The 24,273-nt window shown below is 53.7% G+C and overlaps 9 protein-coding genes and 1 non-coding gene across 10 annotated transcripts; 6 read left to right on the top strand and 4 right to left on the bottom strand.

The window, feature by feature from the left end:
* Nucleotides 1-95: 95 nt before the first annotated feature.
* On the bottom strand, nucleotides 96-1,098 carry PHACADRAFT_260336 (uncharacterized protein). The gene is made up of 5 exons (XM_007398417.1): nucleotides 1,018-1,098; nucleotides 795-953; nucleotides 435-737; nucleotides 282-380; nucleotides 96-228 (listed from the first exon to the last, which is right to left on the bottom strand). The coding sequence occupies exons 1-5, from the start codon at nucleotides 1,071-1,073 to the stop codon at nucleotides 156-158; spliced, it is 690 nt and encodes a 229-aa protein (XP_007398479.1). The 5' UTR covers nucleotides 1,074-1,098; the 3' UTR covers nucleotides 96-155.
* Nucleotides 1,099-2,198: 1,100 nt separating this feature from the next.
* On the bottom strand, nucleotides 2,199-2,270 carry PHACADRAFT_t108. Its single transcript has one exon. It is a non-coding gene; the product is annotated as a tRNA-OTHER (tRNA).
* Nucleotides 2,271-2,852: 582 nt separating this feature from the next.
* On the top strand, nucleotides 2,853-3,864 carry PHACADRAFT_260333 (uncharacterized protein). Its single transcript, XM_007398416.1, has 5 exons — nucleotides 2,853-2,940; nucleotides 3,002-3,160; nucleotides 3,218-3,520; nucleotides 3,569-3,640; nucleotides 3,699-3,864. Exons 1-5 carry the CDS (start codon nucleotides 2,885-2,887, stop codon nucleotides 3,763-3,765), a joined length of 657 nt encoding a protein of 218 aa, XP_007398478.1. The 5' UTR covers nucleotides 2,853-2,884; the 3' UTR covers nucleotides 3,766-3,864.
* Nucleotides 3,865-4,457: 593 nt separating this feature from the next.
* Nucleotides 4,458-5,322, top strand: PHACADRAFT_211444 (uncharacterized protein). Its single transcript, XM_007398415.1, has 4 exons — nucleotides 4,458-4,748; nucleotides 4,881-4,967; nucleotides 5,021-5,076; nucleotides 5,127-5,322. The coding sequence occupies exons 1-4, from the start codon at nucleotides 4,633-4,635 to the stop codon at nucleotides 5,132-5,134; spliced, it is 267 nt and encodes an 88-aa protein (XP_007398477.1). The 5' UTR covers nucleotides 4,458-4,632; the 3' UTR covers nucleotides 5,135-5,322.
* Nucleotides 5,323-5,384: 62 nt separating this feature from the next.
* On the bottom strand, nucleotides 5,385-7,706 carry PHACADRAFT_260331 (uncharacterized protein). Its single transcript, XM_007398414.1, has 5 exons — nucleotides 7,330-7,706; nucleotides 7,219-7,273; nucleotides 7,061-7,159; nucleotides 6,637-7,001; nucleotides 5,385-6,585 (listed from the first exon to the last, which is right to left on the bottom strand). The coding sequence occupies exons 1-5, from the start codon at nucleotides 7,563-7,565 to the stop codon at nucleotides 5,490-5,492; spliced, it is 1,851 nt and encodes a 616-aa protein (XP_007398476.1). The 5' UTR covers nucleotides 7,566-7,706; the 3' UTR covers nucleotides 5,385-5,489.
* A 979-nt stretch (nucleotides 7,707-8,685) lies between these two features.
* PHACADRAFT_260328 (polysaccharide lyase family 14 protein) lies at nucleotides 8,686-10,049 on the top strand. Its single transcript, XM_007398413.1, has 5 exons — nucleotides 8,686-9,187; nucleotides 9,259-9,346; nucleotides 9,400-9,596; nucleotides 9,654-9,773; nucleotides 9,842-10,049. The coding sequence occupies exons 1-5, from the start codon at nucleotides 8,788-8,790 to the stop codon at nucleotides 9,940-9,942; spliced, it is 906 nt and encodes a 301-aa protein (XP_007398475.1). The 5' UTR covers nucleotides 8,686-8,787; the 3' UTR covers nucleotides 9,943-10,049.
* Nucleotides 10,050-11,427: 1,378 nt separating this feature from the next.
* On the top strand, nucleotides 11,428-13,532 carry PHACADRAFT_260326 (uncharacterized protein). The gene is made up of 7 exons (XM_007398412.1): nucleotides 11,428-11,494; nucleotides 11,566-11,670; nucleotides 11,727-11,921; nucleotides 11,980-12,258; nucleotides 12,317-12,570; nucleotides 12,623-12,861; nucleotides 12,924-13,532. The coding sequence occupies exons 1-7, from the start codon at nucleotides 11,483-11,485 to the stop codon at nucleotides 13,385-13,387; spliced, it is 1,548 nt and encodes a 515-aa protein (XP_007398474.1). The 5' UTR covers nucleotides 11,428-11,482; the 3' UTR covers nucleotides 13,388-13,532.
* A 1,635-nt stretch (nucleotides 13,533-15,167) lies between these two features.
* Nucleotides 15,168-16,245, bottom strand: PHACADRAFT_148600 (uncharacterized protein). The gene is made up of 5 exons (XM_007398411.1): nucleotides 16,147-16,245; nucleotides 16,010-16,088; nucleotides 15,922-15,960; nucleotides 15,806-15,872; nucleotides 15,168-15,753 (listed from the first exon to the last, which is right to left on the bottom strand). The coding sequence occupies exons 1-5, from the start codon at nucleotides 16,222-16,224 to the stop codon at nucleotides 15,543-15,545; spliced, it is 474 nt and encodes a 157-aa protein (XP_007398473.1). The 5' UTR covers nucleotides 16,225-16,245; the 3' UTR covers nucleotides 15,168-15,542.
* Nucleotides 16,246-17,695: 1,450 nt separating this feature from the next.
* Nucleotides 17,696-19,822, top strand: PHACADRAFT_260319 (uncharacterized protein). Its single transcript, XM_007398410.1, has 7 exons — nucleotides 17,696-18,034; nucleotides 18,085-18,324; nucleotides 18,374-18,741; nucleotides 18,791-18,842; nucleotides 18,896-19,034; nucleotides 19,085-19,351; nucleotides 19,412-19,822. The coding sequence occupies exons 1-7, from the start codon at nucleotides 17,847-17,849 to the stop codon at nucleotides 19,640-19,642; spliced, it is 1,485 nt and encodes a 494-aa protein (XP_007398472.1). The 5' UTR covers nucleotides 17,696-17,846; the 3' UTR covers nucleotides 19,643-19,822.
* Nucleotides 19,823-21,673: 1,851 nt separating this feature from the next.
* On the top strand, nucleotides 21,674-22,704 carry PHACADRAFT_148597 (uncharacterized protein). The gene is made up of 3 exons (XM_007398409.1): nucleotides 21,674-21,905; nucleotides 21,960-22,413; nucleotides 22,466-22,704. Exons 1-3 carry the CDS (start codon nucleotides 21,786-21,788, stop codon nucleotides 22,597-22,599), a joined length of 708 nt encoding a protein of 235 aa, XP_007398471.1. The 5' UTR covers nucleotides 21,674-21,785; the 3' UTR covers nucleotides 22,600-22,704.
* Nucleotides 22,705-24,273: the final 1,569 nt, after the last annotated feature.

Raw genomic sequence — 24,273 nt, 5'->3', positions numbered from 1 at the left:
GCGCCTCTTGCTTTGTACCTTACACCAAGTCTTGATGAGCCGGCTTCGACTCTTTCCAGAGGTAAGTCAGCGGATAATACATCGCGATCATAAGTCATTTAATCCGTTCTTGTTTCTAGTAATACAACAATCTGAATATCAATATCACAATTATTCTACGCATTCAAAGACTCCCGAAGCGCATAGACTTTCTTCACAGCCGGCCGTTCTATAAGCCTCTTGTGCCATCTGACAAAAATTCGTATTATAATATCGGACATATTGGCGAGGATGTCACTTACGCAGCGGTGGCAGGATATTCCGCCTCGAAGTCAAAGTTGACGACAGCGCGCTCCTTCTCGACGCCGGGGACTCCTCCGGGAAGTACAAAGTTATTCCACCTGAGATAAGGGTAAGTCTCAATTCTTGAAAAGTGGCAGCAAGTTGAAGCGTACGGGATGAAGGACAAATCCGCGACGGTTGGTTTCCCACCGACGAGCCATTCCTGCTTTGATAATACGTTCTCGAGCACACTGAACACGCGTTTGATCTCATTTCTGAAGCGCTCCTGGATGCTAGGGATCTTCTCGTTGTGGAAGACGACATACCACGCCGCCTGACCGAACGGCGGGCCCTGTCCGGAGGCCTGGAAGAATAGCCACTGGAGCTGGTAATACTTCTCGATTGGGTCAGCGACAGATATCTTGTGCTCGGGGTCGTAGTTGTCGACGAGGTAAGTTATGATTGCGTCTGACTCCCTGAGCGATAATTATTTAGACTGCTCGCTCTGGGATCCAGGCGGTCACGGCACGTACCACAAGACCACGTCGTTGTTCTTATGGTCGACGATCGCGGGAACGCGTCCGTTCGGGTTGTACTTGGTATACTCCTGCGCCTTCTGCTCGCCCTTCGTGAAGTCAAGGTAGACGGTTTCATACGTCAGGCCGAGCTCTTCCAGGATAATGGGCACCCTCCTGTGTACAGTCGCTAGTCAATCGGCGGCGATAGTTGCGGCCCGCGTATTCAGCCCAAACGCACCAGCCATTGGGAGCTTTCTTGTGACCGAAGAGTGTGAAGTGCTTCCCATGAGACATGCTTGTAGGAAGTATTGGGGGCGCTGGTGGGTCTTCGATGCGGATGGAAATCCCAGCAGTGTCTTTTAATATCTCGACAAGGGCCTTTTTGTCTCGTATACCTCCTGTCTTGGCGTACAACGCCAGGCACCTGGTTATCGCACTCAACAATAGCGTACGGCAACACACAACAGCGCACAAAAGCTACTACACCACATCCGCAATCGTGGATCAGGACGCGCGTCCGCGCTGAGCCCGCGGCCTCGGGTGTAGGTCGCTCTTCGTACTGTACCTGGTGCGGTTTGCTTACATATGGGGATAGGTCTGGCCGTTGGCTGACTCCCGTGAAGGCGACACATACAAGCTGATTAGACAATAGTACTGCTTCTGCGTCCTCGAGGCTCCTGCTTTCCACGCTGCCCTCGTTCGTGAACATCAAGCGGCGTTGTTTCAGGACGCCAGGCCTGAAGCATATGAACACGGGCTACGTGTCTGCATGGAAACATAGGCAGAACAAAGTTCATCCCATTACTGTACTTTTTCGACCTGACCTGTGGCCACAGATCACACCGAGTTTCCTCTGACCCCTCCAATAATGTTTTCTTGATTTATGGCGATTTGGGGGAATTGTCGGAAAAATCGATTTGGGCGCTTCCCACCAGTCGGGTCGATTACCCCTGAAAGTAGAATAAAGCCTTGGATTTTTGTTTCTCGCCTCGCCAACGACAAAATCAAAATGTATAAGACATGGGCTTGAGCTGCTTGCAAATCAGACAAGTACAGTCCGTGGGAAAAACTGAGGGCACATGGTGTAGCTGGTTGTCAGATCCGCTTAGTATTTTGAGGTGCTGGGTTCAATTTCTGGTCTATTAAATGTCCATCTCGGTGTTGTATTGTAATTTTGTACTTCAAGTCCCTGTCATTGGGTTCTCAGCTTGATAGATACATAATAAACACATGATTGGTCCTAGATAATACTTTTGCTGCCTCAGTTATATTCACATTGAGGCTGTAGAGGACGGCTCCATTGGTTCTCATGTACTTAGATCAGTACTCTTATTTCAATGTTACATGCTCCAGCCTTGAGTTTGTGGTGCTGGAAAGAATTCGCGCACAACATTATTCATGGAGGAGAGATGCAAAAATTGGACACACTGGGAATTGAACCAGGCACATCAGATGCTGAGCGGACGTGATAACCAACTACACCATGTGCCCGTGCACATCGTAGCGAACGACTTCTCCGATTACGCAGACAGTATACAAAAACTAGTCGGAGCACGTTCTATAGGTTTGTTGTTGCGTAAGGCTCTCCATGCGGTGCCAAACGAGCAGCGCGGATGCTGTACGGTCATGCGATCTCAACGAACACCTCATGGTGATATACTTCAGCCCTAGCAACGCCACTTCGCAATTCGGAGAACGCAGAGCGGGTAATGAGCGGCATGAGAAAGACAAGAATGCAGAAGTAGCCCCAAATTTCGAGAAGCTTACGTGGGACGCCTTCGCAAGCCCCACGAAGAGGGTATTGCGAGAGACTGCTCCATACTGGCTCATACATAGACCGCGCCGAGCGCAGCGCGAAGTGCTCCGTACACCCGCGGCCGCGGGGGAAGCGTGGGGGTGCTTCCCGATACGGCACTGTGTGTGGCGATCCAGCGGCGATTGGATGCTTCTGTTGTTGGGGGCGATAACCCGGTGCTCCGACATAACACGCAAGGATGGTACTATAGGGGATGGCATAAAATGGAAGAGTCTCGTCGAGGTATAAAGAGTCTCTGTCTACAGGTTCAAATCCACATCGAGTCCCATCGCTCTCGCCTACTACAAGCATGTCTCACGGAAAGCAGTTCACCTTGTACTCCCACGCGAAGGGTCCCAACGGCTGGTGAGTTCCGACTGGGGCAGTAATCCGTGACCATTGTCGACTGACCAGCAACGATAAACAGGAAGGTGGCCATCGTCCTGGAAGAGCTCGGCTTGACCTACGAGACGACCTTCCTCGACTTCCAGAAGGGCGAGCACAAAGCTGCCGACCACACCCAGCACAACCCGAACGGGCGTATCCCGACGATCATCGACCACAAAAACAACAACTACACCTTGTGGTGCGTATTGTCGTTCCTCTAGCGCAGGTGAATGACTGTTGACGACGCTGGAAACAGGGAGTCGGACGCGATCCTGCTGTACCTTGTCGAGCGCTACGACCCCGAACACAAGCTCTCCGTTACCAGCCAGGAGGATAAGTTCCACCAGCTCCAGTGGCTGTTCTTCCAGTCCTCGGGACAAGGCCCGTACTTCGGCCAGGCGGCGTGGTTCACTTTCTACCACAGCGAACAGCTGCCCAGCGCGCAGCAGCGCTACAAGAACGAGATCAAGCGTGTCCTCGGCGTCCTCAACACTGAGCTGGAGAAGCGGGAGTACCTTGTCGGCGGAAAGTTGACCATCGCGGACCTTTCTTTCATCCCGTGCGTTTCCTCCCGTTGCTGTTTTGCATCTACTCACCTTCGATTTAGGTGGAACAACTTCGTGCTCGGCGGCGGCCTCTACGAGGGTAAACTCGAGCAGGATCTCCCAGCTGTTGCCAAGTAAGTACATTATACATAAAGCTGTTCTGCCCCTAATCCTGACATCCGTATTCGTCAGGTGGCACGCGAAGCTCATCGAACGGGCAACGGTGAAGAAAATCTGGGCGCAGAGGGAGGCCTTGTAAATTGTGTAATATTCGATTGTTGTACTACTAGACAAGTAACTGGAACCTGAGAATTCGCGAACTGTCCGAAACGACCATGACACGATATGTTTGTTGCCTGAGACGGCTGAGCTCGAGACTTGGCGAGGTGCAGAGGCGCCACGCCACAAAGCCTAGTTCGCCATTTTCCCACGAGCAACCGGGCTTGCCCTACTAAATACTTGCCGCATAAATTTGAGTACCAGACGTAGTCGTTTGCTTAGAACACTCAGCTGGGATCTACTATTTTTCAGTTTGTAACTCGGGTCTCTCATGTCTACTCGTGCCACATCCTCCAGAGCTGGTCGACGACAGTCGCGTTCGCCCGTCATGTCGAGCATATAGCCGCCGCCTTCGGGTGGTAATCGCGAGGACGTTTGACTTGCGTCCTGTGCGCACTGAGCTTCAGTCGCGCGGGATACTTGTCAGCGGGCGAAACGTCGGTCTGATGGATAAATTGTAATTGCAGCTTTCGTATATAGTGCAATGCAGTTACACATTTTTCCGTTGTAAAAGCTAGAGTGTTCGGCCGAGGTGAAGCATCAGAAAAATTTACTTCCTTCATGTGTAGTGGACCAGCTGCGGTACTGCGCGCATTTTTTTGTGGCTGCTACCGAGATCCCACACCAAAATGGTGCGAGGGGGGCGCTCAAAGCTCGAAGCCCACCTACTAGGCACGCGTTCCCCATCTCGGCCACCGCACGAAATCGATGCTATCTTGCCCCCCTGACGACAATGCATGCTCTGCGAGAGGCGCCGGGCAGGTGGGCTGCGGGCTTTGATAAACGCAATCGTCACAGGGCCCGGCCTGGCAGATACCGCGTCCACCTCAGTTGACTTTCTCCGCTCATGTCGTCGAACGCCTCCACTCAGACGGCCTCAGTCGCTGCGACGCAAACTACCACAGCTGCACAGCCGACGCCGGCGAGCACGCATGCGGAAGCCGTAGATTTGTCTGCTCAAGGGTGAGTACCGCCGCGATCGCCCCCCATCTGGAGATGCTACGGGGACGAGTTCGAATGAGCGTTCAATTGACGCATATTTTGCATTCTCTCCATCCATTTGCGGCGGGCGTCGATCGATTGCACGCGATGCAGCAGCACTACGGGCGAGCAAGCGGCAGGCGTCGAGAATATTGATGATGGCGACGGTGATGACGATATCGAGGAACTCCTGGAGGAAGCGTGAGTATGATCTCTATATTGAGGCGCCGCAGATCGCTCATGCTGCTGGATAGCGGGCTGGAGCCAAGAGGCCAAAAGGCGGCTACGACTGCGGTGAAGAGGCCTCCAGGTAAGCAGCTATGTTTCTCCGTCGCTGTCTGCTGTTGACATCGTCAACAGGTAAATGAGTGGCATGAACACACCCTCGGTTTCTGAGCTCCGAAGCCAGTTTATCATTTGGATCGAGTCACCATTCAGTTTGCTTTGAGTCAACAACGAAGACTAGCTTTGAATACGAAACATTTTATCAATTTGTACATCTACGTTAAGGAAAGAGCGTTGCCCTAGACTACTTGGCTGATCTTGCGAGGAAACATTGTGCAAGATGATGCCATGGATGACATTCACTGAGCTACGCCTCGATCATTGTGTCGTTCCATAGGCGTAAAGTTCGAGACAAGACTTCTTCTCACGAATTAACGCATGACCCATTGCAGCAGCGGCGACAATCGACAGCACTACATCTACACTACGCTACCAGCCCTAGTTCCACGCCGCCTGCGCATACAAACCAAAGACCTCGCTCGCCAGGGTGGGCGTGTACGACATCACGTCCGCGTCGGTGTAGTTCTTCTCCGTCTGGATGCTGTTGAGCACGGGGAGGAGCTGGTCCTCGATGAAGTTGATGAACACGAGATCGATTGGTGTGTCGTCGGATACGTTGGGCGCGTTCGAGGCGATAAAGTCGGGCGAGTCGAAGAATGGCAGCGGCGAGTGGAGGACGTCGTCGCCGACGCCCGGGCACGCGTCGTCCGTGACGTACCCGAGCGTCAGGTTCTGCATCGCGCGACGCTCAGGCCCGCTGCGGCGGTCCATGTTCGCGAGCCACGCGCGGTAGACCCGTTCGACATTGCCACGGCCGTACATCTCGCCAAGCTCGTAGAGGCTCCGAAGCGCGCGCTTACGCTCGTCCGCGCCTTCGCCGTTGAGCATGGGCAGCACCTGATTCGCGACGCCGGCGGTGACGTTCGGGATGAAGAGAAACGAGTCCATGAAGGGCAGCGTCGTCAGCTGGTCGTTCTTGTCGAACGGCCCAGCGTAGATGTCGAAGCGCAGCTCGCCCGAGTTGGTGAAGATTATGCTGGGGATGCTCGCACGCGAGTTGTTGATCGCGAGCGCGACGGGCAGCGCCTCCTGCACGAACAGGCTCAGAGCTGAACCGTTGGACGGGTAGGGGTCACGGCTGAGCGTGTAGTCCCGCGGCGCAGTGCCGAAGAGGAAGCTGAGGTCAAACTGGTTGAAGAGCTGCTCGAGGCCCGCAGTGATCTCGCGGCCTTCCACCGTGTCAAACGTCTCATTCTTCTGGCTCGTGTGATATTCGTAGGCGACCCGGTTTTGGTCAAGGTAGCGGCGGGTGAACGACAGGTTCTGCTTGCTGTTCGCCTCGTCGAGGTCGACGCTCATCCAGCCTATAGTCTCCATGTAGCGGCCGCTCTCGAGGGCCATCGAACGTCCATCAAGCTGGACACAGTCACGGATGTGCGAGTGTCCACCAAGGATGAGGATGGGCGTCTCGGGGTGCACCGCACGAACGGCGTTGAACACAGTGGGCCAGTTGTCCCTTCGTACCGGCATGTGTCTGTTTGTTTTATCAATGTGCCATTCTCGCAAGTATGCGCAGAAGACGTACCCCAAAAGGAGGAAAAAGTCAGGCTCATCAGCAATAGCTTCACTGAACCAGCTCTCCTTGACCATGTCCTGCACCGTCTGCACAGTCGTGTTGTGGTCGTTGCCGGTAAAGTCGTACAGAACACCAAGCGATGTGACTGAGCGACCCTTGCGAGTCTTGAACTTGACGAAGCGATCGCCAACGGGAACGCTGACGGGGTTGCCGTCCTTGTCGGCGATGGTAATGTTGACGTTGGACGACAGGTAGCGGCCGTTGAGCTTGGGAACCAAGTTCTGGAGCGTGTCGAGAGTGTCGGCATAGATGTACAGCTCGTGGTTCCCGATCGCCATGACGTCGTACGGGAGCATAGCGATGTACTTGTTTGTCTTTGACGAAAACGTCAGCTATTGAGGACCCTGTGGATCAGAACTGTGACGGTACCCACTTCGTGTCCATCGACACCGCCTGGTGGGAAGCCGTCCGACAAGCCGGTACCGTCGTGGAGATCGCCAGTGTCGACGAGAAGCAGATCGACATCCTTCTCCTGCGCGATGGGGAATCACATCAAGGTCAGCTCAATCAGAAAATCGACGGGTCACGAACTAGAGCAATCTCTTTCATGTGCGAAACGAACGAATAGAAGTCGCCGAGGTCGCCGCTGCGTGCATGTCAAGTCAGCTCTTGCACTTTCGCGAGCAACGCACGCGATCTCACTCGTAGTTCGGCTCGGGGAAAGACTGCTTTTGGTGGCCGAGTAGCCAGCCGTGGGTGTCTGTGGTATGGATGATGTTGACATCACCCCAGACCAGAGGCCGGGTGGGCGGTGTGAGAGGCAGCTGCGGGAACTCGCGCTTATGGGCATCCGCGTGGACGTGTCCCTCCTCGCCAGGGCACGCAAGCGCGGCGGCGCAGAAGGTAAGGAGGGCAAAGGACGTTGGTGCGAGCCTCATCATCGCCGTTAGGGCTGGAGCCAAGGGGGGACGGGGGAGGCTTCGTCCTCCCACGTTTGCCGCCTACGTCAATTTAAATGCGAACGCGCGGGTGATCTGAAGGCCGTCCACGGAAAAAAAATTGGATTCCTCTTGACAAAGAAGCGTCTTACCCCAATAACGACGCGATAGCGAACGTGAGGAGCGGGAAGGCGGTTGGCAGACACGTGTGTCTGTATGTTAATAAATCTGAGAGAGTTGTGCCGAACGAGTGCGGATCACGAGGTGAATAGACGTCGTCGAGTGTGCAAGGGACCCGGGGAGCATGTGCTTTACGACACCTGCCACCGGGAAGATGAGCTAGTGGGGGAACCACCATCCCTAGCCGGACAGCCTTCGGATTCGTCTGATGAGCACAGGCAGCGTGCTAGAAAGGAAGGTGCAGCGATTTACAGCGCAAAATACGACGCAGATAAACGACTGCTTACGTCCGTCTTGAGGCCCTCGAGATGAAAGGAAGCACTTTGACGCTAAACCGTTTTGAACATCTGCACTTTGTGCAGGATGCCGGGGCGACTATTGATTAGTACTGACTCCTGAGTACCTCACGGGCGAGATAGGTCACAAAGTACGTGAAAATAAAGAACTCTTGACAAACTCAAAACGTAGGCTGACATGTTACGAAGGACGATCGTGGTAGACGAGAGCAAATTTCAATTGAATGAACCGGTCTCGGCCAAGGGACCCTTGCGCAGGCCAGAAGATCCACTCGTAAAAGCTCGATTGCTGCCGTGCTTGTATTCCAGCGAATGATAGCGTTAGATAACACATCTGAGGACTGCGACAGGAAATAGGTGGTCGTTGATGGGAGAGTAGTGAAAGACGCCAAAGCCTTGAGATATTTAAGGCTTCAGCTTACCGAGTCAGCTTACAGCAACTGAGGGAGTAATAAAGCGGCTTGAAGTTTGGTAAAGCCAGTAAAGCGTAAATAAGGTTTAAAGATAACAAAATCAGCTTACCGGTCTCAATTGGCTCACACGTGCGTACTCAATATATTCACACTTTCGGGGCTGTTTGTCATCTAGCCTGCGAGATCTCGCCGGTCATAACGTATGTCTTGACTGTGCATCCATGTCTGCTCAGTATGAGTAGTAGAGAACGTGCGGAAACCGTGCAACTGCGAAAGCAGGACGGGCAGACCTTGCGCAGCGTGGGCCACGCTTTTCGTTCCTGGACCTGCATCATGACTGCCGCAAACGTTCTCTTCCCCATCCCACATGCCCAAATTGTTTCGGGTTTCACGACTGCCCCTGCTGTCTCTCTGGCGCACGTTGCGCACGTTGCGCTATCCGACTCCAACCTCGGCGTACACAAGGTCTCTCGTCACTCGCACGATGTTGTCGTCCCACCTTACGCAGACTCAGCACATCCCGCTGCCTGGGAGGCCGTCTTTGCGCAGGGTAGCATCAACCCCGGGAACAAGACGGCGCCGCCAGGCGGCTTTGGGTTCTATATGCACGGTCCGGAGACGTGGCGGCACGAGCTCGAGCGGTGTGGGGGGCGGCAGGAGGTCGTCATGAGCTACGAGGTCCTGTTTGAGGATGGCTGGGAGTGGCAGAGGGGCGGGAAGTTGCCGGGCATCTGTGCGCTCTGAACTCTGTCTTTTCGTGTCTTGGACGACTAAGTTGATCCTCTTGCGCGCACGCGAGTCAAGACGGCGGCATCGGCGCGTTCGCGTACGGGTGCAGCGGCGGACGACAAGAGAGTCGATGCAAGTGCTTCGATCTGCGGCTCATGTGGAGGTAAGTGGCTTCCTTGGTTCACTAGGCGGCCGGTGCTCACGAGGGGAACGCAGGCAGGGCGGCAAGAGCGAGCTCTATGCCTACATCCCGCTGAACGACACGAACACCGCCGCGCTCTTGAACGTGCCACAATCACACCGCAACCCTGATTACGGTTTCTCTGTTGGCCGTGGCCTCTGGACGTTCGCACCGGGACACTGGACGGTCGTCGCAGAGCGCGTGAGGATGAACACTGTGGGTCACGCAGATGGTATGCTTCCCTCCACCGAGTCTCCTTCAGGATACGGTTGATCGCGCATACACACAGGCGAAATCGAAGTCTTCATCGATGGCCAGTCCGTGCTCCACGCTACAGGGCTCATTCTGCGCGACACTGACGCGGCTGAGTCCTCCGTTCAGGGTCTGCACTTCCAGACGTTCTTTGGAGGTGCGTCACCAGCTTACCACTTTGGCGCTTCAACCTTTGTACGTTTGATGACATGTATTCTTACACAGGGAGTTCGGAAGAGTGGGCGTGCCCGAAAGACCAGAAGGCGTGGTTCACGAACGTCTCTGGTGCCATTTTGAGGGCGGAACCTGCCCACGACGAACTCTGAATTATCTTGTCTTCGAGACCGGGAAGGTTCGGAAACCAGAACTGGACGAACTGTGTACTCTACGGAATATCTGATCAAATAATTCACATACCTGAAGTCAGGTCGCCAGCAGTGACATCTTTTCCCTCTGCAAGACGATCATGTTTATGGTGCTCGTTTGTGCCCTGCTTTTGGAAGACTTTTTCGACGACGAAGTCGACTGCGTGGTGCGTAGTAGATCCTGGACGCGCCAGACAGGAACGCGATGGGGCTCGGTGAGGTCCACCGACTGGTCGCGGAACGAGGCCGATGGCACAGCCGACAGAGTCTCAGCAGTCCTACTATGAGGCAAGTCAGACGACCTCTAGCAAGACCACCTGCACGGGGCGTGTTGAGCTCAACAATTTGCCGCGCGTGCCTGAACAGCGGCGTAGTTTCAGGCTGATTGCCTCCGCATCAGGTGAGTTCAGCATGTCGGCATTTCGGTACCCTCGAACTAACTTTCGAGCAATTCTCGCTTCACGTGGTAACAAAGAGAATATTCTTGAGCTGCAGCCGTGCGAGCAGCTGCTGCGACTCGAATATCCAATGTCGTAGTTAATCTTTGCTACACGACAGTTTCCCGGAGGAATCATGTATAGCCGGAGTCTGGGATACTTGAGAACATGAGCGTGAATTTCGATTATTCGATGAAGCGAAGCTTCTCTATGTGCCATGTAAAAGCTAACACTACCATATATTAGGTCACCGCTGACATCATCTGTCAGATGTTCTGCAAAATTCGATCGCGAGGACCGATGGGCGGTCCGGGTCGCCTGCACTATACGCCCGCGTACCCTCGATCATAGGTGGGCCAGCGTCGCGCAACCGTATTTTTCGTCAACGACGGCAGCTTTGCGCAGGGTCATACGAGCGATCGCTGGTCATGAAGGTCGTCGCGTTACTGGTGAGACAAGACCCCACGGGGTTGTGGAGACCGCGCGCGACGATACGGTCGTTTCAAGCAATCCTCGAGTGCGTCAATCAGCGTCCCCCACATGCTTCTTTGCATGCTGCTTCTTGTTCCTGGGTCTGCTGACCTTCTAAGCCCACAGGCGACCTGCTGTTTGTGATGCATATTCGCTCTGCCGTCCGTCGGCTCCTAGTCGGCTCTCGCGCTGTTCGAGAGGGATCCCGCCTCGTCCAATGGAAGTGGCGCGCCCCTGCGCTCGTTTTGGGTGCGAGGACCTGGACCGGGTCGCGGCTCGCCACCCGGTGCATTCTGCGTGCTGTCGGCCTCCAAATGCAGCAATCAGAAAGGTCCGGGGGACCCTCGATGTCAGGTTGTCAATATGCTGATGGTCTCACTAGCTTTCACACCACCACCCCATGACAGGCCCGCAAAGTACGGCTGCGTATATTGGGGGTCTGATGTGTTGCATTAGGCACGAGTCACACGGCCCGCCGCTATAAAGCGGACGTAGAGCTCAAAGGTGAGGATTTTCCGACAACTCGTCCTCCACTGCTCCCCACACCTCTGATCCTCGCGAGGACAAGTACGAGCAAGCAGTCGTCACTCAAGATGGGAAAGGCTGTATGTTTTCTGGCGTGACCGGCAACAGTACTTTGTGGCGCTGACACTCCTTTCCATTTCCCGGCCGACAGTACAGTGCACGCATCGCGTCGAACCCTTACATCGTAGGCTCGTTCGCATGTATCGGCGGCGGTCTCTTCGGTCTGGACATCTCGTCCATGTCCGGAGTGCTCAGCGTGCGTTGTGTTCACATTTTCGCTTCCACCTTACCTCATCTGACGCACCACCACAGAATGATGCCTATATGGACACGTTCGGTAACCCGGGCTCGAACGCCCAGGGAGCCATCGTCGCAGCTATGCCCGCCGGCTCGCTCGTCGGTGCCCTCATTGTCAGTAGCCTCGCGGACAAGATTGGCCGCAAGCGTGTCATCATTATCTCCGGATGGATCTGGGTCATTGGTAGCATTCTGCAGTGCGCTGCAGTCGTACGTCACCCGTTCCCTTTATTACAAACAAATCTAGAGAGCTGATCATTGGATGCAGGACCGCGGAATGCTTGTCGCAGGCCGTGTTGTCTCCGGTATCGCCGTCGGTCTCGCCTCCGCCGCTGTCCCGCTCTATCAGTCTGAAATCACCGCACCCGCCATCCGTGGCCGCCTCGTCTCCATGCAGCAATGGTCCATCACCTGGGGTATCCTTCTTCAGTACTTCGTCGAATTCGGTTGCTCGTACATTAATGGCACGGCATCGTTCCGTATTCCTTGGGGTCTGCAGATGATACCCGCTATCATCCTGAGTCTTGGCATGTTGGTGTTCCCGGAGGTGTGTTTCCTCCCGCGTTCTCTCACCGAGACAGCTAAAGCTCACCGGTTCTCGACAGAGTCCGCGTTGGCTCATTGACCATGACCGGACGGACGAGGCACTGGAGATCCTAGCGGACTTGCATGGCCAGGGCGACCCACATGTACCGCTCGTTCAGCTCGAGTTTGCGGAGATCAAGGAGCAGGTCCGCTTTGAGCGTACTGAAGGCGCCAAGTCCTACCTCGACCTCCTCAAGCCCGGCATCTTCAGGCGTGTCGGCCTCGGCATGAGTCTGCAGATGTGGAGTCAGCTGAGCGGTATGAACATCATGATGTAAGCCAGAGTTCATTCCGCTTCGTGGACAGCAGAGCTGACAGATCCACAGGTACTACATTATCTATGTCTTCCAGGGCGCTGGTCTCACTGGTCGCCGCGGAAACCTCATTGCGGACTCGGTGCAGTACGTGCTGAACGTCGTCTTCACCATTCCTGCCATCATCTACATCGACCGCTGGGGCCGTCGCCCCATGCTCCTCATCGGTACCTTCCTCATGGGCTTCTGGCTCATGCTAGTAGGTGGTCTGCAGGGCGGCTTCGGACAGTGGGGCGAAGTCAGCGGATCCCGTGAGTTCCATCGCCGATGCCTCTGGTGTTCAGCGCACTGACCAGATATTGTCGTTATGCAGGCGTCTGGGTCATCGAGGGCCACGACAGTGTCACGAAGGGCATTATTGTCTGCTCGTATCTCTTCGTCTGCAGCTTCGCGATCACGATGGGCCCCGTCTCGTGGACGTACCCGGCGGAGATCTTCCCGATGCGCGTGCGTGCGAAGGCGGTCTCGGTCTCGACGGCGGCGAACTGGCTGTTCAACTTCGCGCTTGCGTGGGCGGTGCCGCCAGGCTTGTCGACCATCGCGTACCGGACGTACTTCATCTTCGGCGCGTTCAACTTTGCCGCGTTCATCCACATCCTCTTCTGCTTCCCCGAGACGGCCGGCCGCACGCTCGAGGAAATCGAGGACGTCTTCACGCAGGGACACATCTTTACCGCTTGGCGCGTCGACAGGCACGTCGGAGAGAAGACGCTCGAGCAGGTCATCAACAAGGAGCAGGTCGACTCGCAAGACGACCACTACTCCGAGAAGGCGTAAACGGGCTTGCGAGTCGTTATGGACGAGACGAAACTCTGTTATGTTTGAAGTCACTTCACCCTTCTTTGTGCTCTTATCTTCTACCGCATTGCCTCTTGTATGTTCCGTACTTCGTACCAGTATCATATGCATTCTTCTTTCCTGGAAGCTGTTGCCACGAAGGCGAGGCCGGCTCGGAGGGCGCTTATATGGGCGGCGCATCAAGCACTTATGGTATGGTGTAATTGGTTATCACACCTGCTTAGCACCCGACGCGACGGACTTCAATACCCAGTGTGCCTAGCTTTTTAGCTCCATCTTTTCCTCGCGGTGCTCGACATCTGTCACCTGCGTTCATCATCTGATGTCGACTTTTTATTCCGTTCAGACCCTCTCTGCAGCCTTTTGCAGTGTAGGGCCACAGAAAATTTCACGTAGGTGGCTATCCATGCACCCAAACGAAGGATATGCGGTGTCGCACGTTCTACTGACTGCCGCTACATCCGTGTATTAGGTTGACCTAAGCTCAGGCCCCTATGCGGCTTTTGCACACTGCCATCTCTCGTTTGCTTCCATTATCAGAAGCCATGCGCGTTCGGAGGTACACGAGAAGCCGCTTCGCAAGATCAACTCTGAAGCACCGACGGAATAGGGTGGCGCATTTGCGCTGGCGAAGCGGAAAGCGGGATGCTCCCTGATGCTTGTGAAGTCGACATATATGAGACACCCAAGCCCGGACCCAACCTTCTAGATTTTGTTCTCGGTTTGCTGGTCAACCACGATATGTATTCTCTCCTGGTTCTCGAATGCGCGGCTCTGCTGGCAGAAGCCGTGGTGTATGGTGCGTCACTGTTTTATTCCTGCACTGTTGGGACGTCTGTAATCAAAGAAATCTAGGTATTTATGCTGTCACGTTTTCGGTGACGATCGTCGTTCTTCTGTACGTCCTATTTATTCAGCGGGGTATCTTCAGGCCGACGGATGTAACGCAGCTCGAGGAAAAAGTCACCCGCGCTGAGCGCTGTCACTATTGCGATGTTCGCGCTCTCTACGGCGCACTTGGCCATGCTTGCATCGTCCATTCTTCGTCATATTCATGACGGCGACATTGAAGAGCAAATGAAGTTTCGAGAACGCGCTTATCCGGAGCCATACCTGCAGATTGTCTTGGAGTGCGTGAACGTAAGGCCCTTAACCTCTGCATTCAGTCCAAGTCAAGGCCGCTGATCATGCTCCTAGTGTATCCTGGGAGATGGCATCATAGCGTGGAGAGCCTGGGTCTTATGGAACCGCAACCGACTGGTCATTGCCCTTCCCGCGGTTCTGCTTGTGGGAGCTCTGGGTGAGCCACGGCGAATTGCGGAGAAGGAAATACTTACGCTAGTTCTTCTTCATAGCATCCAGTGCTGGCCTTTGCTATGCCGTCGTGGTTGCACCTGCGGGAGTTGACACGTTCACGTCCAGCCGGGTGCAACACTGGGGCGCCGCCACCCTCGGCCTGACCTTCATCACGAACCTATGGGGCGTGATCCTCATTGCACTGCGGTACCGGTACGAGAACACGTTCACCTGAAACAGCCGCGACATTGATCTTCAATCCCTACTTCCGCAGCGTGCACCAGAAGCACATCGCCCCGGTGCTCGGATCACACAGGCCGCAGGCCCACTTGTCATCACTTGCTGTGCTCTTGTTCCTGCTCGAGACCGGCAGCCTGTACTGTTGCACGCTGGTGAGTTTCAGCTGGAGCGATCTGTCAGGGCAGATCAAAACAAGCTGACGGTTCCGTATCTGCTGCAGATTGCCGTGGTCATCACGTTCGTGGCGCGCACGGACGGCGTGTACGTGGTGCTGGACCTGTTGGCGCAGTTCACGGTACGTCTGTAGGCGCACAGGGAAAATCGTACTAGAGCTCACAAGGTGTTCGTTGGCTGCAGGGCATTTATCCGACTCTGATAGTCGTCTTGGTCAGTCTCCGGCAGACGCAGTCCAGCGACGTCGAACGAATGGAGAGCGTTCTCATACCGGAGATCGTTGAGAATGATCTGCCATAGCAATGCGATGCGGAACAGGCACCTTGAGAATTTCCCGCGCTCATAGCTGTCATGATCAGCGGCTCGCGAAGGCCGCTAGCGTCAAAAAGCTCGTATTATCCACATGTATTCTCAGACTCGCTCGTTAACATGCAAAGACACCGACGGTGTGCCCCTTATTCAGGATAGCAATCGCCTGGTCGATATCTACGAACCAGCCGAAGCCCTTATCGTTGTTACCCGTACCCGTGGAGACCTGGTACATCAGCGACTTGAGCGCGGAGGTGTACGGGAGGCCCTGCACGTGGAGGTGCAGATGATATATGGAATTGAACGGCGGGATCACGTAGCCCATGCTATACCGTTTTTGGTCAGAAGAGGCGGAGCGAAGTCTGGAGGTGGGCATACCGGCGCAGGTCCTTCGCGACGTTCAGCTGGTCCAGGATGGAATGTCCGATCTCGTTCATGCGTTCAACTGCGGAATTGTCAGCGCGCAAGCGACGAAGAGGAGAACCTATTCAGACCTAGCGCCACATCCGCCTGGTGCAAAGACTTGATGCTATCTGTGGACGTTTGAGTCAGCGACGACGATATCTCTGGATGCAAGCGCACCGATGTGCCTCTTGGGGATGAGCAAGACGTGATGCTGAGCGGCCGGGCTACGATCGCTGAAAGCTATGAACTCGTCGTCCTGAAAGAAACGTCGCTTGAATCAAGCCCTTCAAGCATGAATAAACTTGATGTACTACCTCCCAGACGATGTTGAAACCCCGAGCTGCGCTAGCATTGCAGAAGACACATCCGGGTTTTGTTTGCTGAGTACTCATTCTGGAGACACGATAACTGGTTAACAGACAGACGAAGTTCAACCTAGCGGCTTCTTATGTGTAAACCTTCGATCGCAACAAGCTTCTTACATCAGGTGATGATCACATAGCTGGGCAAGAGCGCACCCGCAGTGGAGGCGCCGCAAGACAAGCAGCCAGAAAATCACATTCTGCATGGGACACTCGGTACAACGACGGGATGCTGAGACAGCTCCCGGCGCCGGAGAGGAAGCTTAGAGCGTCGATATCTCCAAATGTGCCACATCCTACATTGAGGCTCCTCTAAGATCCTTGGGAGAAAAATCTCGATACAGCAGCAACAATTAGCGATCGCACTGGGATGGCTCCGACACGCGTCAGATCAGCTGGGGATGAGGCCGGAGAGCTGGGCGGACGTGAGTCGGAGAAGTGTATGAACGTGATGTTGAAATTGCACATGCTGTACAGAGAAACTAATCGTTGCATCGCTAAAATGGATGAGAAAGAGGCGGTCGAGACTGTGACGCACGACAAGGTAGTCATGGTGTCGGGTCCGAAGTTTAAGGTCTTACAGGGTTAGGGTCTTCGACTAAGGCAAGGCGTTGGTAATCAGCACCACTTTCCAAAGAGGCATAGCCGGTACGCCATCGGAGTCGTCGAGGGGTTTGAGTGTCAGATGGTGAACATAGCTCGATAGAGGCGCAGCGTCCGAAACACCGTCTCTGGACAAGAAAGAGAGGGTCTCTTGGAGATTTTGACCTTGGGCTCTGGGGTCCAGCTGTAGATTGTTGGAAAGACAGTGCCGAGATGCTCGTCTCCACGAGCGACTAACTAGGGCGCAGGAGGCCCAACATCCGGTGATTGTCGTGGAGATGCTCAAGAACATAATCAGCGAGTTCTTAAGGGAGATGGGAGAATGAAATACAGACAGTAGCCCCGCAATCCTCCGGAAATGTGATGAGCAAAATTTTGCAAGGAATATTGCCGGAAGACCTTACCGTCGATAGCGGATGACGGTTTTAACAGCGACAGCCTCCGTGGAAGGCCGTTACTTTGTGGCGCCTAGATTAAGTGATCCGGACTGATCCTGCTCTGGGCGTTTGCTTCACAGGGGCAGCTTTCTTCATGCCTTTCACTTAGTACTGGGTATAGGTCGGTGCGTGCGCGAGCCTATCTAGCCGTGGTCTGATTTCTGACATATTATGTGCACGATATTCAGGGCAACTCTGTTCCTGTTCTGTTTAATTGCAGCACGTTCCCCGAGTCCGACCGACTTCCAAACCACGAACGTGCGTTTGGGCATTTGGAGAGAAATATTGCAAACGCGCTGCGGACATTCCATGGACGTTTTCAGAGACATGGCAAATAGTACACCAATTCGAAACGTGTTATGGGTATGATGAGCGGAAGGATACCACGACGATTCCCTGCAACCAACCCCTCGTTCTCGCATAGGCCCATATACCAAAACTCGCTTTGGAAAGTCTCTCCCATGAGTGCTCTTCGCGGTGCCTCGATCTTCTCACGCTTAGGTCTAGGTCCTCCGAGTGCTCGGCACACCCAGCAGATATATAACCTCTGCGGCTTCTAGTGCTGGGAATTATGACGGAGTTTTCAGACACTGCAAACCTCTGAACACGAAGATGATCGCCATTCCGTCTATCCTGGTCGCGTTCTGCTGTTTCGCGAGTGCTGTAGCGAGGTTCAACCCGCTGCACCACTCAGGACCTGCGGCACCATACTTCGACGCGCCCCACGAGGACGGCATACCGGAGAGTACCCCAGACGGCTGCGTAGTCGATCAGGCGGCTTATATCCTCCGACATGGAGCGTACGTAATATCTAAACAATCTATGAGCAGTTGCACTAAACTTTCCTTAGACGGTATCCTGAACCAAGCGACTTCACTGGCTGGCAAACACTCTTCCAGAAGTTCCAAAACGCGACATACACCGCTACTGGACCACTCAAATTCATCCCGACCTGGGTACCCCCCGTCGATGACCCGGATCACGAGCCTCTCTTTCTAACGTCCACAGGCGCTCTGGAAGCCTTCCAACTCGGTGTCGAGTTGCGACAGCGCTACCGACTTACACCGGGCGGTAACAACTTCACGGTTTGGTACGCCTCTTCCTGGTGACAACATGATCGTGTGTTCACCCATGGCTAGGTCCGCCGGCCAGCAGCGTGTAGTCGACACAGCTACATACTTTGTGCGCGGCTATCTCTCCCAAGGGAATTACCTGACAACACCAGACGAGAACCGTGGCTCCGTCGTCGTCATGCCCGACTCTGTGAACTACACATTCGCGGACTCGCTGACATCCTCAAATGGCTGCCCCAACTTCAACTCGGGAAACAACGGGTCGGCGCAGCAGAGTACCTTCGCCGCGACGTACCGGCAAGGCATCGCAGACAGGCTCAACCAATACCTCGACGGCCTGACTTTGGACGCTACGGATATCGGACCCATGCAAGACCTCTGCGGCTTCCAGACTGTGATTGATGGTGATATGAGGTTCTGCAAGGTCTTCGAAGGTGGGCGCCATTTCAATGCAGGGTCGATGTACACGCTTATCTTTTCTAGATCAGGAATGGCGTGACTATGAATACGGTGCCGATTTGAACTACTATTACGGGTGAGCAGCGTAGCTGAGTTATGTGGCTTGCGCTTGTGCTGAACTGCCTGCAGTTCAGGACCCGGCAACCCATTCTCCGCCACCGTAGGCTTTGGCTGGCTTCAGGCTGTCACTGATCTCCTCGTCGCTGGACCAAACGCTACGATGCCGAATGCTACTTTCACACCACCTCCGCTCGTCACGAGCTTCACGGTAAGTTCATAACGTAACCATTCAGGGCTGCATCGCTAACGCGCCGGCAGCACGACAACGACCTCCCAGACATCATCGCCGCCCTCGGAATCTGGAATACCTCGGACATTCCCGGAGTATACCCGCTGCCAAATGACCACATACCCGAAGGCCGTCGTGAATTCGTCGCGTCGCATCTCGTCAGCTTCCGTGGATACGTCGCCTTGGAGCGCCTCTCGTGCGGAGCGACGCTGCCAAGCACGGTGAACCACACCTCTGGGCAGCTCGTCCTCCTTCCCGGTGAGGGCACCGACGCGCAGAAGTTCATCCGCGTCAGAGTAAGTGTCCCCTGTTCTTTGCGTGCGAGCCCTGAGCTGACGGCGATGCTCTGCTCGCAGGTCAACCACGCCGTCGTCCCGCTACCCAACTGCACGTCGGGGCCGGGCTTATCGTGCCCGCTGGCGTCGTTCGCGGACTACGTTTACAACGAGCGCGCTGCCGCCGCGGGCGACTTCATCCAGGTCTGTGGCCTGCAGAATGTCTCGAACGCGACGGGCGCGATAGACTTTTTCACGCAGGTGCCGTCCGTGAACGCCCAGTCCGTCGTACTGGAGCTTCCGGTTCTCTGAGCTTTCCTGTTTCGCTTGCGCCATTCAAAGACAGTCATCTCTCCGCGATGTAGCATGGGAATTTCACATTTGAAAAGGGTATATACAGTGGCACTTTCGCGCTTACAGCTGGAACAGATGATACTTTCAATGACTTCGCACGAGTTTGTTGTGTGATTCGTAGAGCTACGCTGATGGACCATCATGAGACTAGCCCGCCAGTCAAGCGTCATTCTTCAGCAGTGTTTGCGAATGTCAGGGACCAGATACTTCCCATGGATGCTATGCTTCTCAGGCTGAACCTCAGCTGTTCATGAAGCTCATTATACTACGACGAAGACCAAAATAACGCCGCGTTTTAGGGTCTCTTCTTGGCCTTTGATCCTCACGCAACCTGAAAGTATATCAAGAAGATCTCTGCAGCTATACCGGCTCTGCGGAAGATCAAGATTCACGTTGAAGCAACTGTAAATCGTTACCGCCAAGGCAAGAGTCACAGCATTCCCGAGAGGGAAGAGGATGTTGCAAAACCTCAAGAGCAAAGCAGAGAACTCATGTTTATACAGCTAACCGACACCTTACAAACTCGAGCGACATCGCAGAAGACTACATTGGAAAGGGCTGCGAGCCAATTAAGCTACAAGCTACAATCACAAGGTGTACATTACCCTGTGTATGTAGGTAGCACTTTAAAAACCATAAATATATATATAAAGCTACAATTACAAGCCACGGCTTCCCTGTCTCTCGCATTCTTGAATCCACCATGAGTGCCATAGAATCTGCAGGAGCTTCGGGAAATGTTGAAGCGCAGCGCACGCAGGTGGCAAAAGCTTTAGGCAATTTGGAAAGGCTTACCAGACATGCTTCTGGAGGGGAACGAAGACGAGCTGCTTGCGAGGTACTTCACTGGCATTGACGTCGAGGATGATTGGCCATACAAAACTATTGATACCCAGTGGACACGTGCTTTTCCTCCGGAGAGCTCCCAGGACGAGTATCAAGTGCCCACAGCTTCATGAAATGCTTGTCTACACATCTAAATATGCACAAGAATAATTCCCTGTTTCTAATGGGTGAGAAAGTGCGGTGGCTAGTACAGCTCACAGCCAGAACATGAGTGTTTCTTTTGCTATCTAGTGTTCAGACTCCCTACCGGCCATCATTGTTACAGCGTCAATGCCGCGAGAGATGCATTGCCACCAGGCTCTCGGGCAGCCGAAGACCTCTCGGGCAGCAGTGTGGGCGCTGCTGAGGACTCGATCTGTGCCATCTCAGCCAACGACACGGGGTAAATCTGGAAACAAGCGGGAAACATTGCATGACAATGGTGAGTACTTGAAGCAAAACTTAACAATCGCACTAAGAGCTCTTACCTATCCACACAGATGACCCTTTGGACAAAGGACCTGCGCTTCAATCTGCAAACACCACTTGGACGGTAAACCCATTTGACAGACCTGGCACATGCGGTAAATACCAGTAAACACCAGTAAATATCGGCTTTCCTGGTAATTACTGGTAATTAGAGGTGTTCGCTTTGAACAATAGACACCTCGGCAAATTTTCAGAACCTGGAGTTTTGCTACTTGTTTTCTGCGTGTCACGATGAAAAATGTGTCCCCATACAAACATTTCTCGGCCGCCCATGGTGCACACCAACGGGTAATTATTAGAGGAATCTCCGCTCCCTGAGAGCATGCAGCAGCCCCGCTACATGTATAATAGAGTGTATATAGCTCATTAGGAATGAGGCGGATGTGTCCCTCATGCCGCCAGCAATTCAATTTTACTCCCTCGTGGTCGGGGTGTCCAAAGTCTACGCGCGCTTCAGTCGCGTTTCGCTTCGCTCGAAACGACTCTCGAGCGGCCGTGAATCGGTTTTGCGCGCGAGCTTTGAACACCCTTATTGCTGTGCCCTAAAGTGAAACAGGCGCTCTAACGAGCCAGTGCACTTTGCTTCCAAAGTCTGATGCACTGGCCGACAGAGGCCGACAGTCACGGTGTTTACATGTCGGAGTTTAGAACGGATGGGAACGAGCCTACGTGAAACTCGTATGACCGCGCCGCCGAAATTGGACGGCGACCTTCTTGCTGTTCGCCTTGTCCTTTGGCAGTGTGTAGCTTTTAAGCTTGACGACAACTTACGAGCACGGCAATAACGATGAGCAAGACGAAGACAACGGCGAAAACGGCTGGCGGCAGCCGCCTCAAGAAGTGGTTCTTCCGGCTCATCGCTGTTGCTGTCCTCTACGTGACGTGCCAATATCTCGACACCATCAAGGTTTGTATCGTATCTGTACGCATGCTTTCAGCAGACTGACACGCTTTGGTGCAGCATCGATGGTACGTCTTCGAGCCTGAGAGCCTACACCAGCTCGCGAAGGCGGCCATCGCGGCATCGCCAGATCCAAATGATGCCTGGTTCATGACGAACTACATCGTGAAGAACCTCACCGAGACATACTCGCCCACTCAGGTTGCGCTGAACCTGGACACTTCAGAGTGGTTCTTCAGCAATGCTGGCGGCGCAATGGGCGCGATGTATGTCATCCATGCAAGCATCACCGAGTACATCATCATCTTTGGTACTCCGGTCGGCACCGAGGGACATACAGGCATACACACTGCAGACGACTACTTTAACGTTCTTGTCGGTGAACGGTGGGTGTTCTCGCCGCCGAACCTGCAGATGGAGAGGTATCCTGCTGGGTCGGTCCATCACGTGCCGAGGGGCCAGATGAGACAACACAAGATGCATGAAGGGTGTTTCGCGCTGGAATACGCCAGAGGTATGTCTGGACACGAACTCTACGTGTCCTCCTCGCTTACGCTTTGACACAGGGTGGATCCCTCCGATGATGCCGTTCGGCTTTGCGGACATTCTGTTCTCGACGCTTGACTATGTGACGTTCTATCAAACACTCCACATTCCGGGCCGCGAGACGTTGAAGAACCTTCTCATTGGAAAGATTTAGATGTCAATACACAACGCTTGTTTCTTGCTTTCTCGTAGTAAAGTGTGATCCAGTCTCGTTCACACAAATCCGCTCTCTCTTGCGGCTATATATCAGAGGCGTTCAGAGTACGTGATTCTAGAGGTGATTCTGGGATAAACCCAAGGTGATTCTAGAAATAATTTGTCCCAGAATCAGAATCAGAATCACCCCCCACTCTGAATGCCCCCTTCAAGAGTGTGATTCTGAGCTAGTTCCTCGGTAAGCATAACTGTAGTACATCAACAAAGATAAGTACAGATATCTTATGTATGTAATATTCGTCTGCGTTCAATTTGAGCGTCTCCTCCACCGCCCTGCTACTATTGGTCTGCTGTGTCTCTCGGTTGACATGGCTTGGTATACGCTATGACAGGCATATACTCGCAAGCTCAAACAAGCTTAAATGCGGTACACAAAGGCCCGCCTCTCGATACTGAAGTACTATCATGGGTAGGGATAAAAAACTACAATTTAGTAAAGCATAAGCTATCCGAATATTTATGGGAATATATTTGTGTTGGAGTAGCAGTCCAACAGAAAGGGCGAGGAAGGTATGACAGGCATGAAAGTGAATAAAACATGAGAGAATCACATGCAGAATCAGCTCCGGAGGTGATTCGACACCCATGTGTGATTCTGGCCCTCTGTCAGCAACTAACAATCCACCTGGACTGAGCTACGACAAAGCTGAGGAGACAGACGAGAGGAGAGTGAGTGAGGAAAGACCAGCTCGAGTCTGGCTTGTTATTGAGCAGTACAGGCTCCTTATATACATGTCAGACTGAATACCTAGAATATCCTACGAATATACGGAGGTGTATAGAAAGTGAAAGAATACCATGGAATCCGGGAGAGCCATCCGGATTGTGTAATATTCATGACATTACCCCCCCGTCTAGAATCGTGTCCTCACGATTATTTACCCGTCGATCCAAATCCTCCTGATCCTCGTTGAGTCTCTGTCAAAGTTGACACCTCCTCGATATCACATGACGCAATGCGTTCCAAAATGACTTGTGCGATCCGATCGCCAGCGTGTATTTGAAAGGGTTGATTCGTGGAGTTGATCATCACTACGCGTACTTCTCCGGTGTAATCTCGGTCTACTACTCCAGCGCCGACATCTATCCCTTTGACTGCTAATCCACTTCGCGGAGCAATTCGTGCATACGTTCCGTGAGGTGCGCGCATTGCTATGCCGGTGCCGACGATTTTGCGGTCTCGTGCCGGTATCTTAGTGCTTTCAGCCGAATAGAGATTCAACCCAGCCGACTCTTCGGATCCTTGCTTCGGGAGAATTCCACCCATTCGTTGTACCAAAAGAGTGGAATCGCGTGCGAGTATGTGGACAGGTCGTGTTAATAGAGGGGGGATTCGGATTATCATAGGCGCAGGTTTGTCGGGGCGTCTAGCGTGGAATTCCTCCAGGAGTTCTTGACAATTGGTCAAGTTCGCTCGTGATTCCCAGGAACGGCGATCACCGTGGGGACTATTCTTCCAAAGAACCTGATATTCAAGATTTCCATTTCTATCACGACGAGAGTCAAGAATGTCTTCGACTTCCCATTCTTCCTCGCCATTTACAAGTCGGGACTATCGGTTCTCGTCGTTGTGATGGATATACAGTTCTTTGAAAGGACTAAGTAGACTTTC

Source organism: Phanerochaete carnosa (genome assembly GCF_000300595.1).
Source record: "Phanerochaete carnosa HHB-10118-sp unplaced genomic scaffold PHACAscaffold_7, whole genome shotgun sequence".
Taxonomy (NCBI): domain Eukaryota; kingdom Fungi; phylum Basidiomycota; class Agaricomycetes; order Polyporales; family Phanerochaetaceae; genus Phanerochaete; species Phanerochaete carnosa.
The sequence above is the reverse complement of the archived record's forward strand: the minus strand, read 5'-3'. Positions and strand labels throughout refer to the sequence as shown.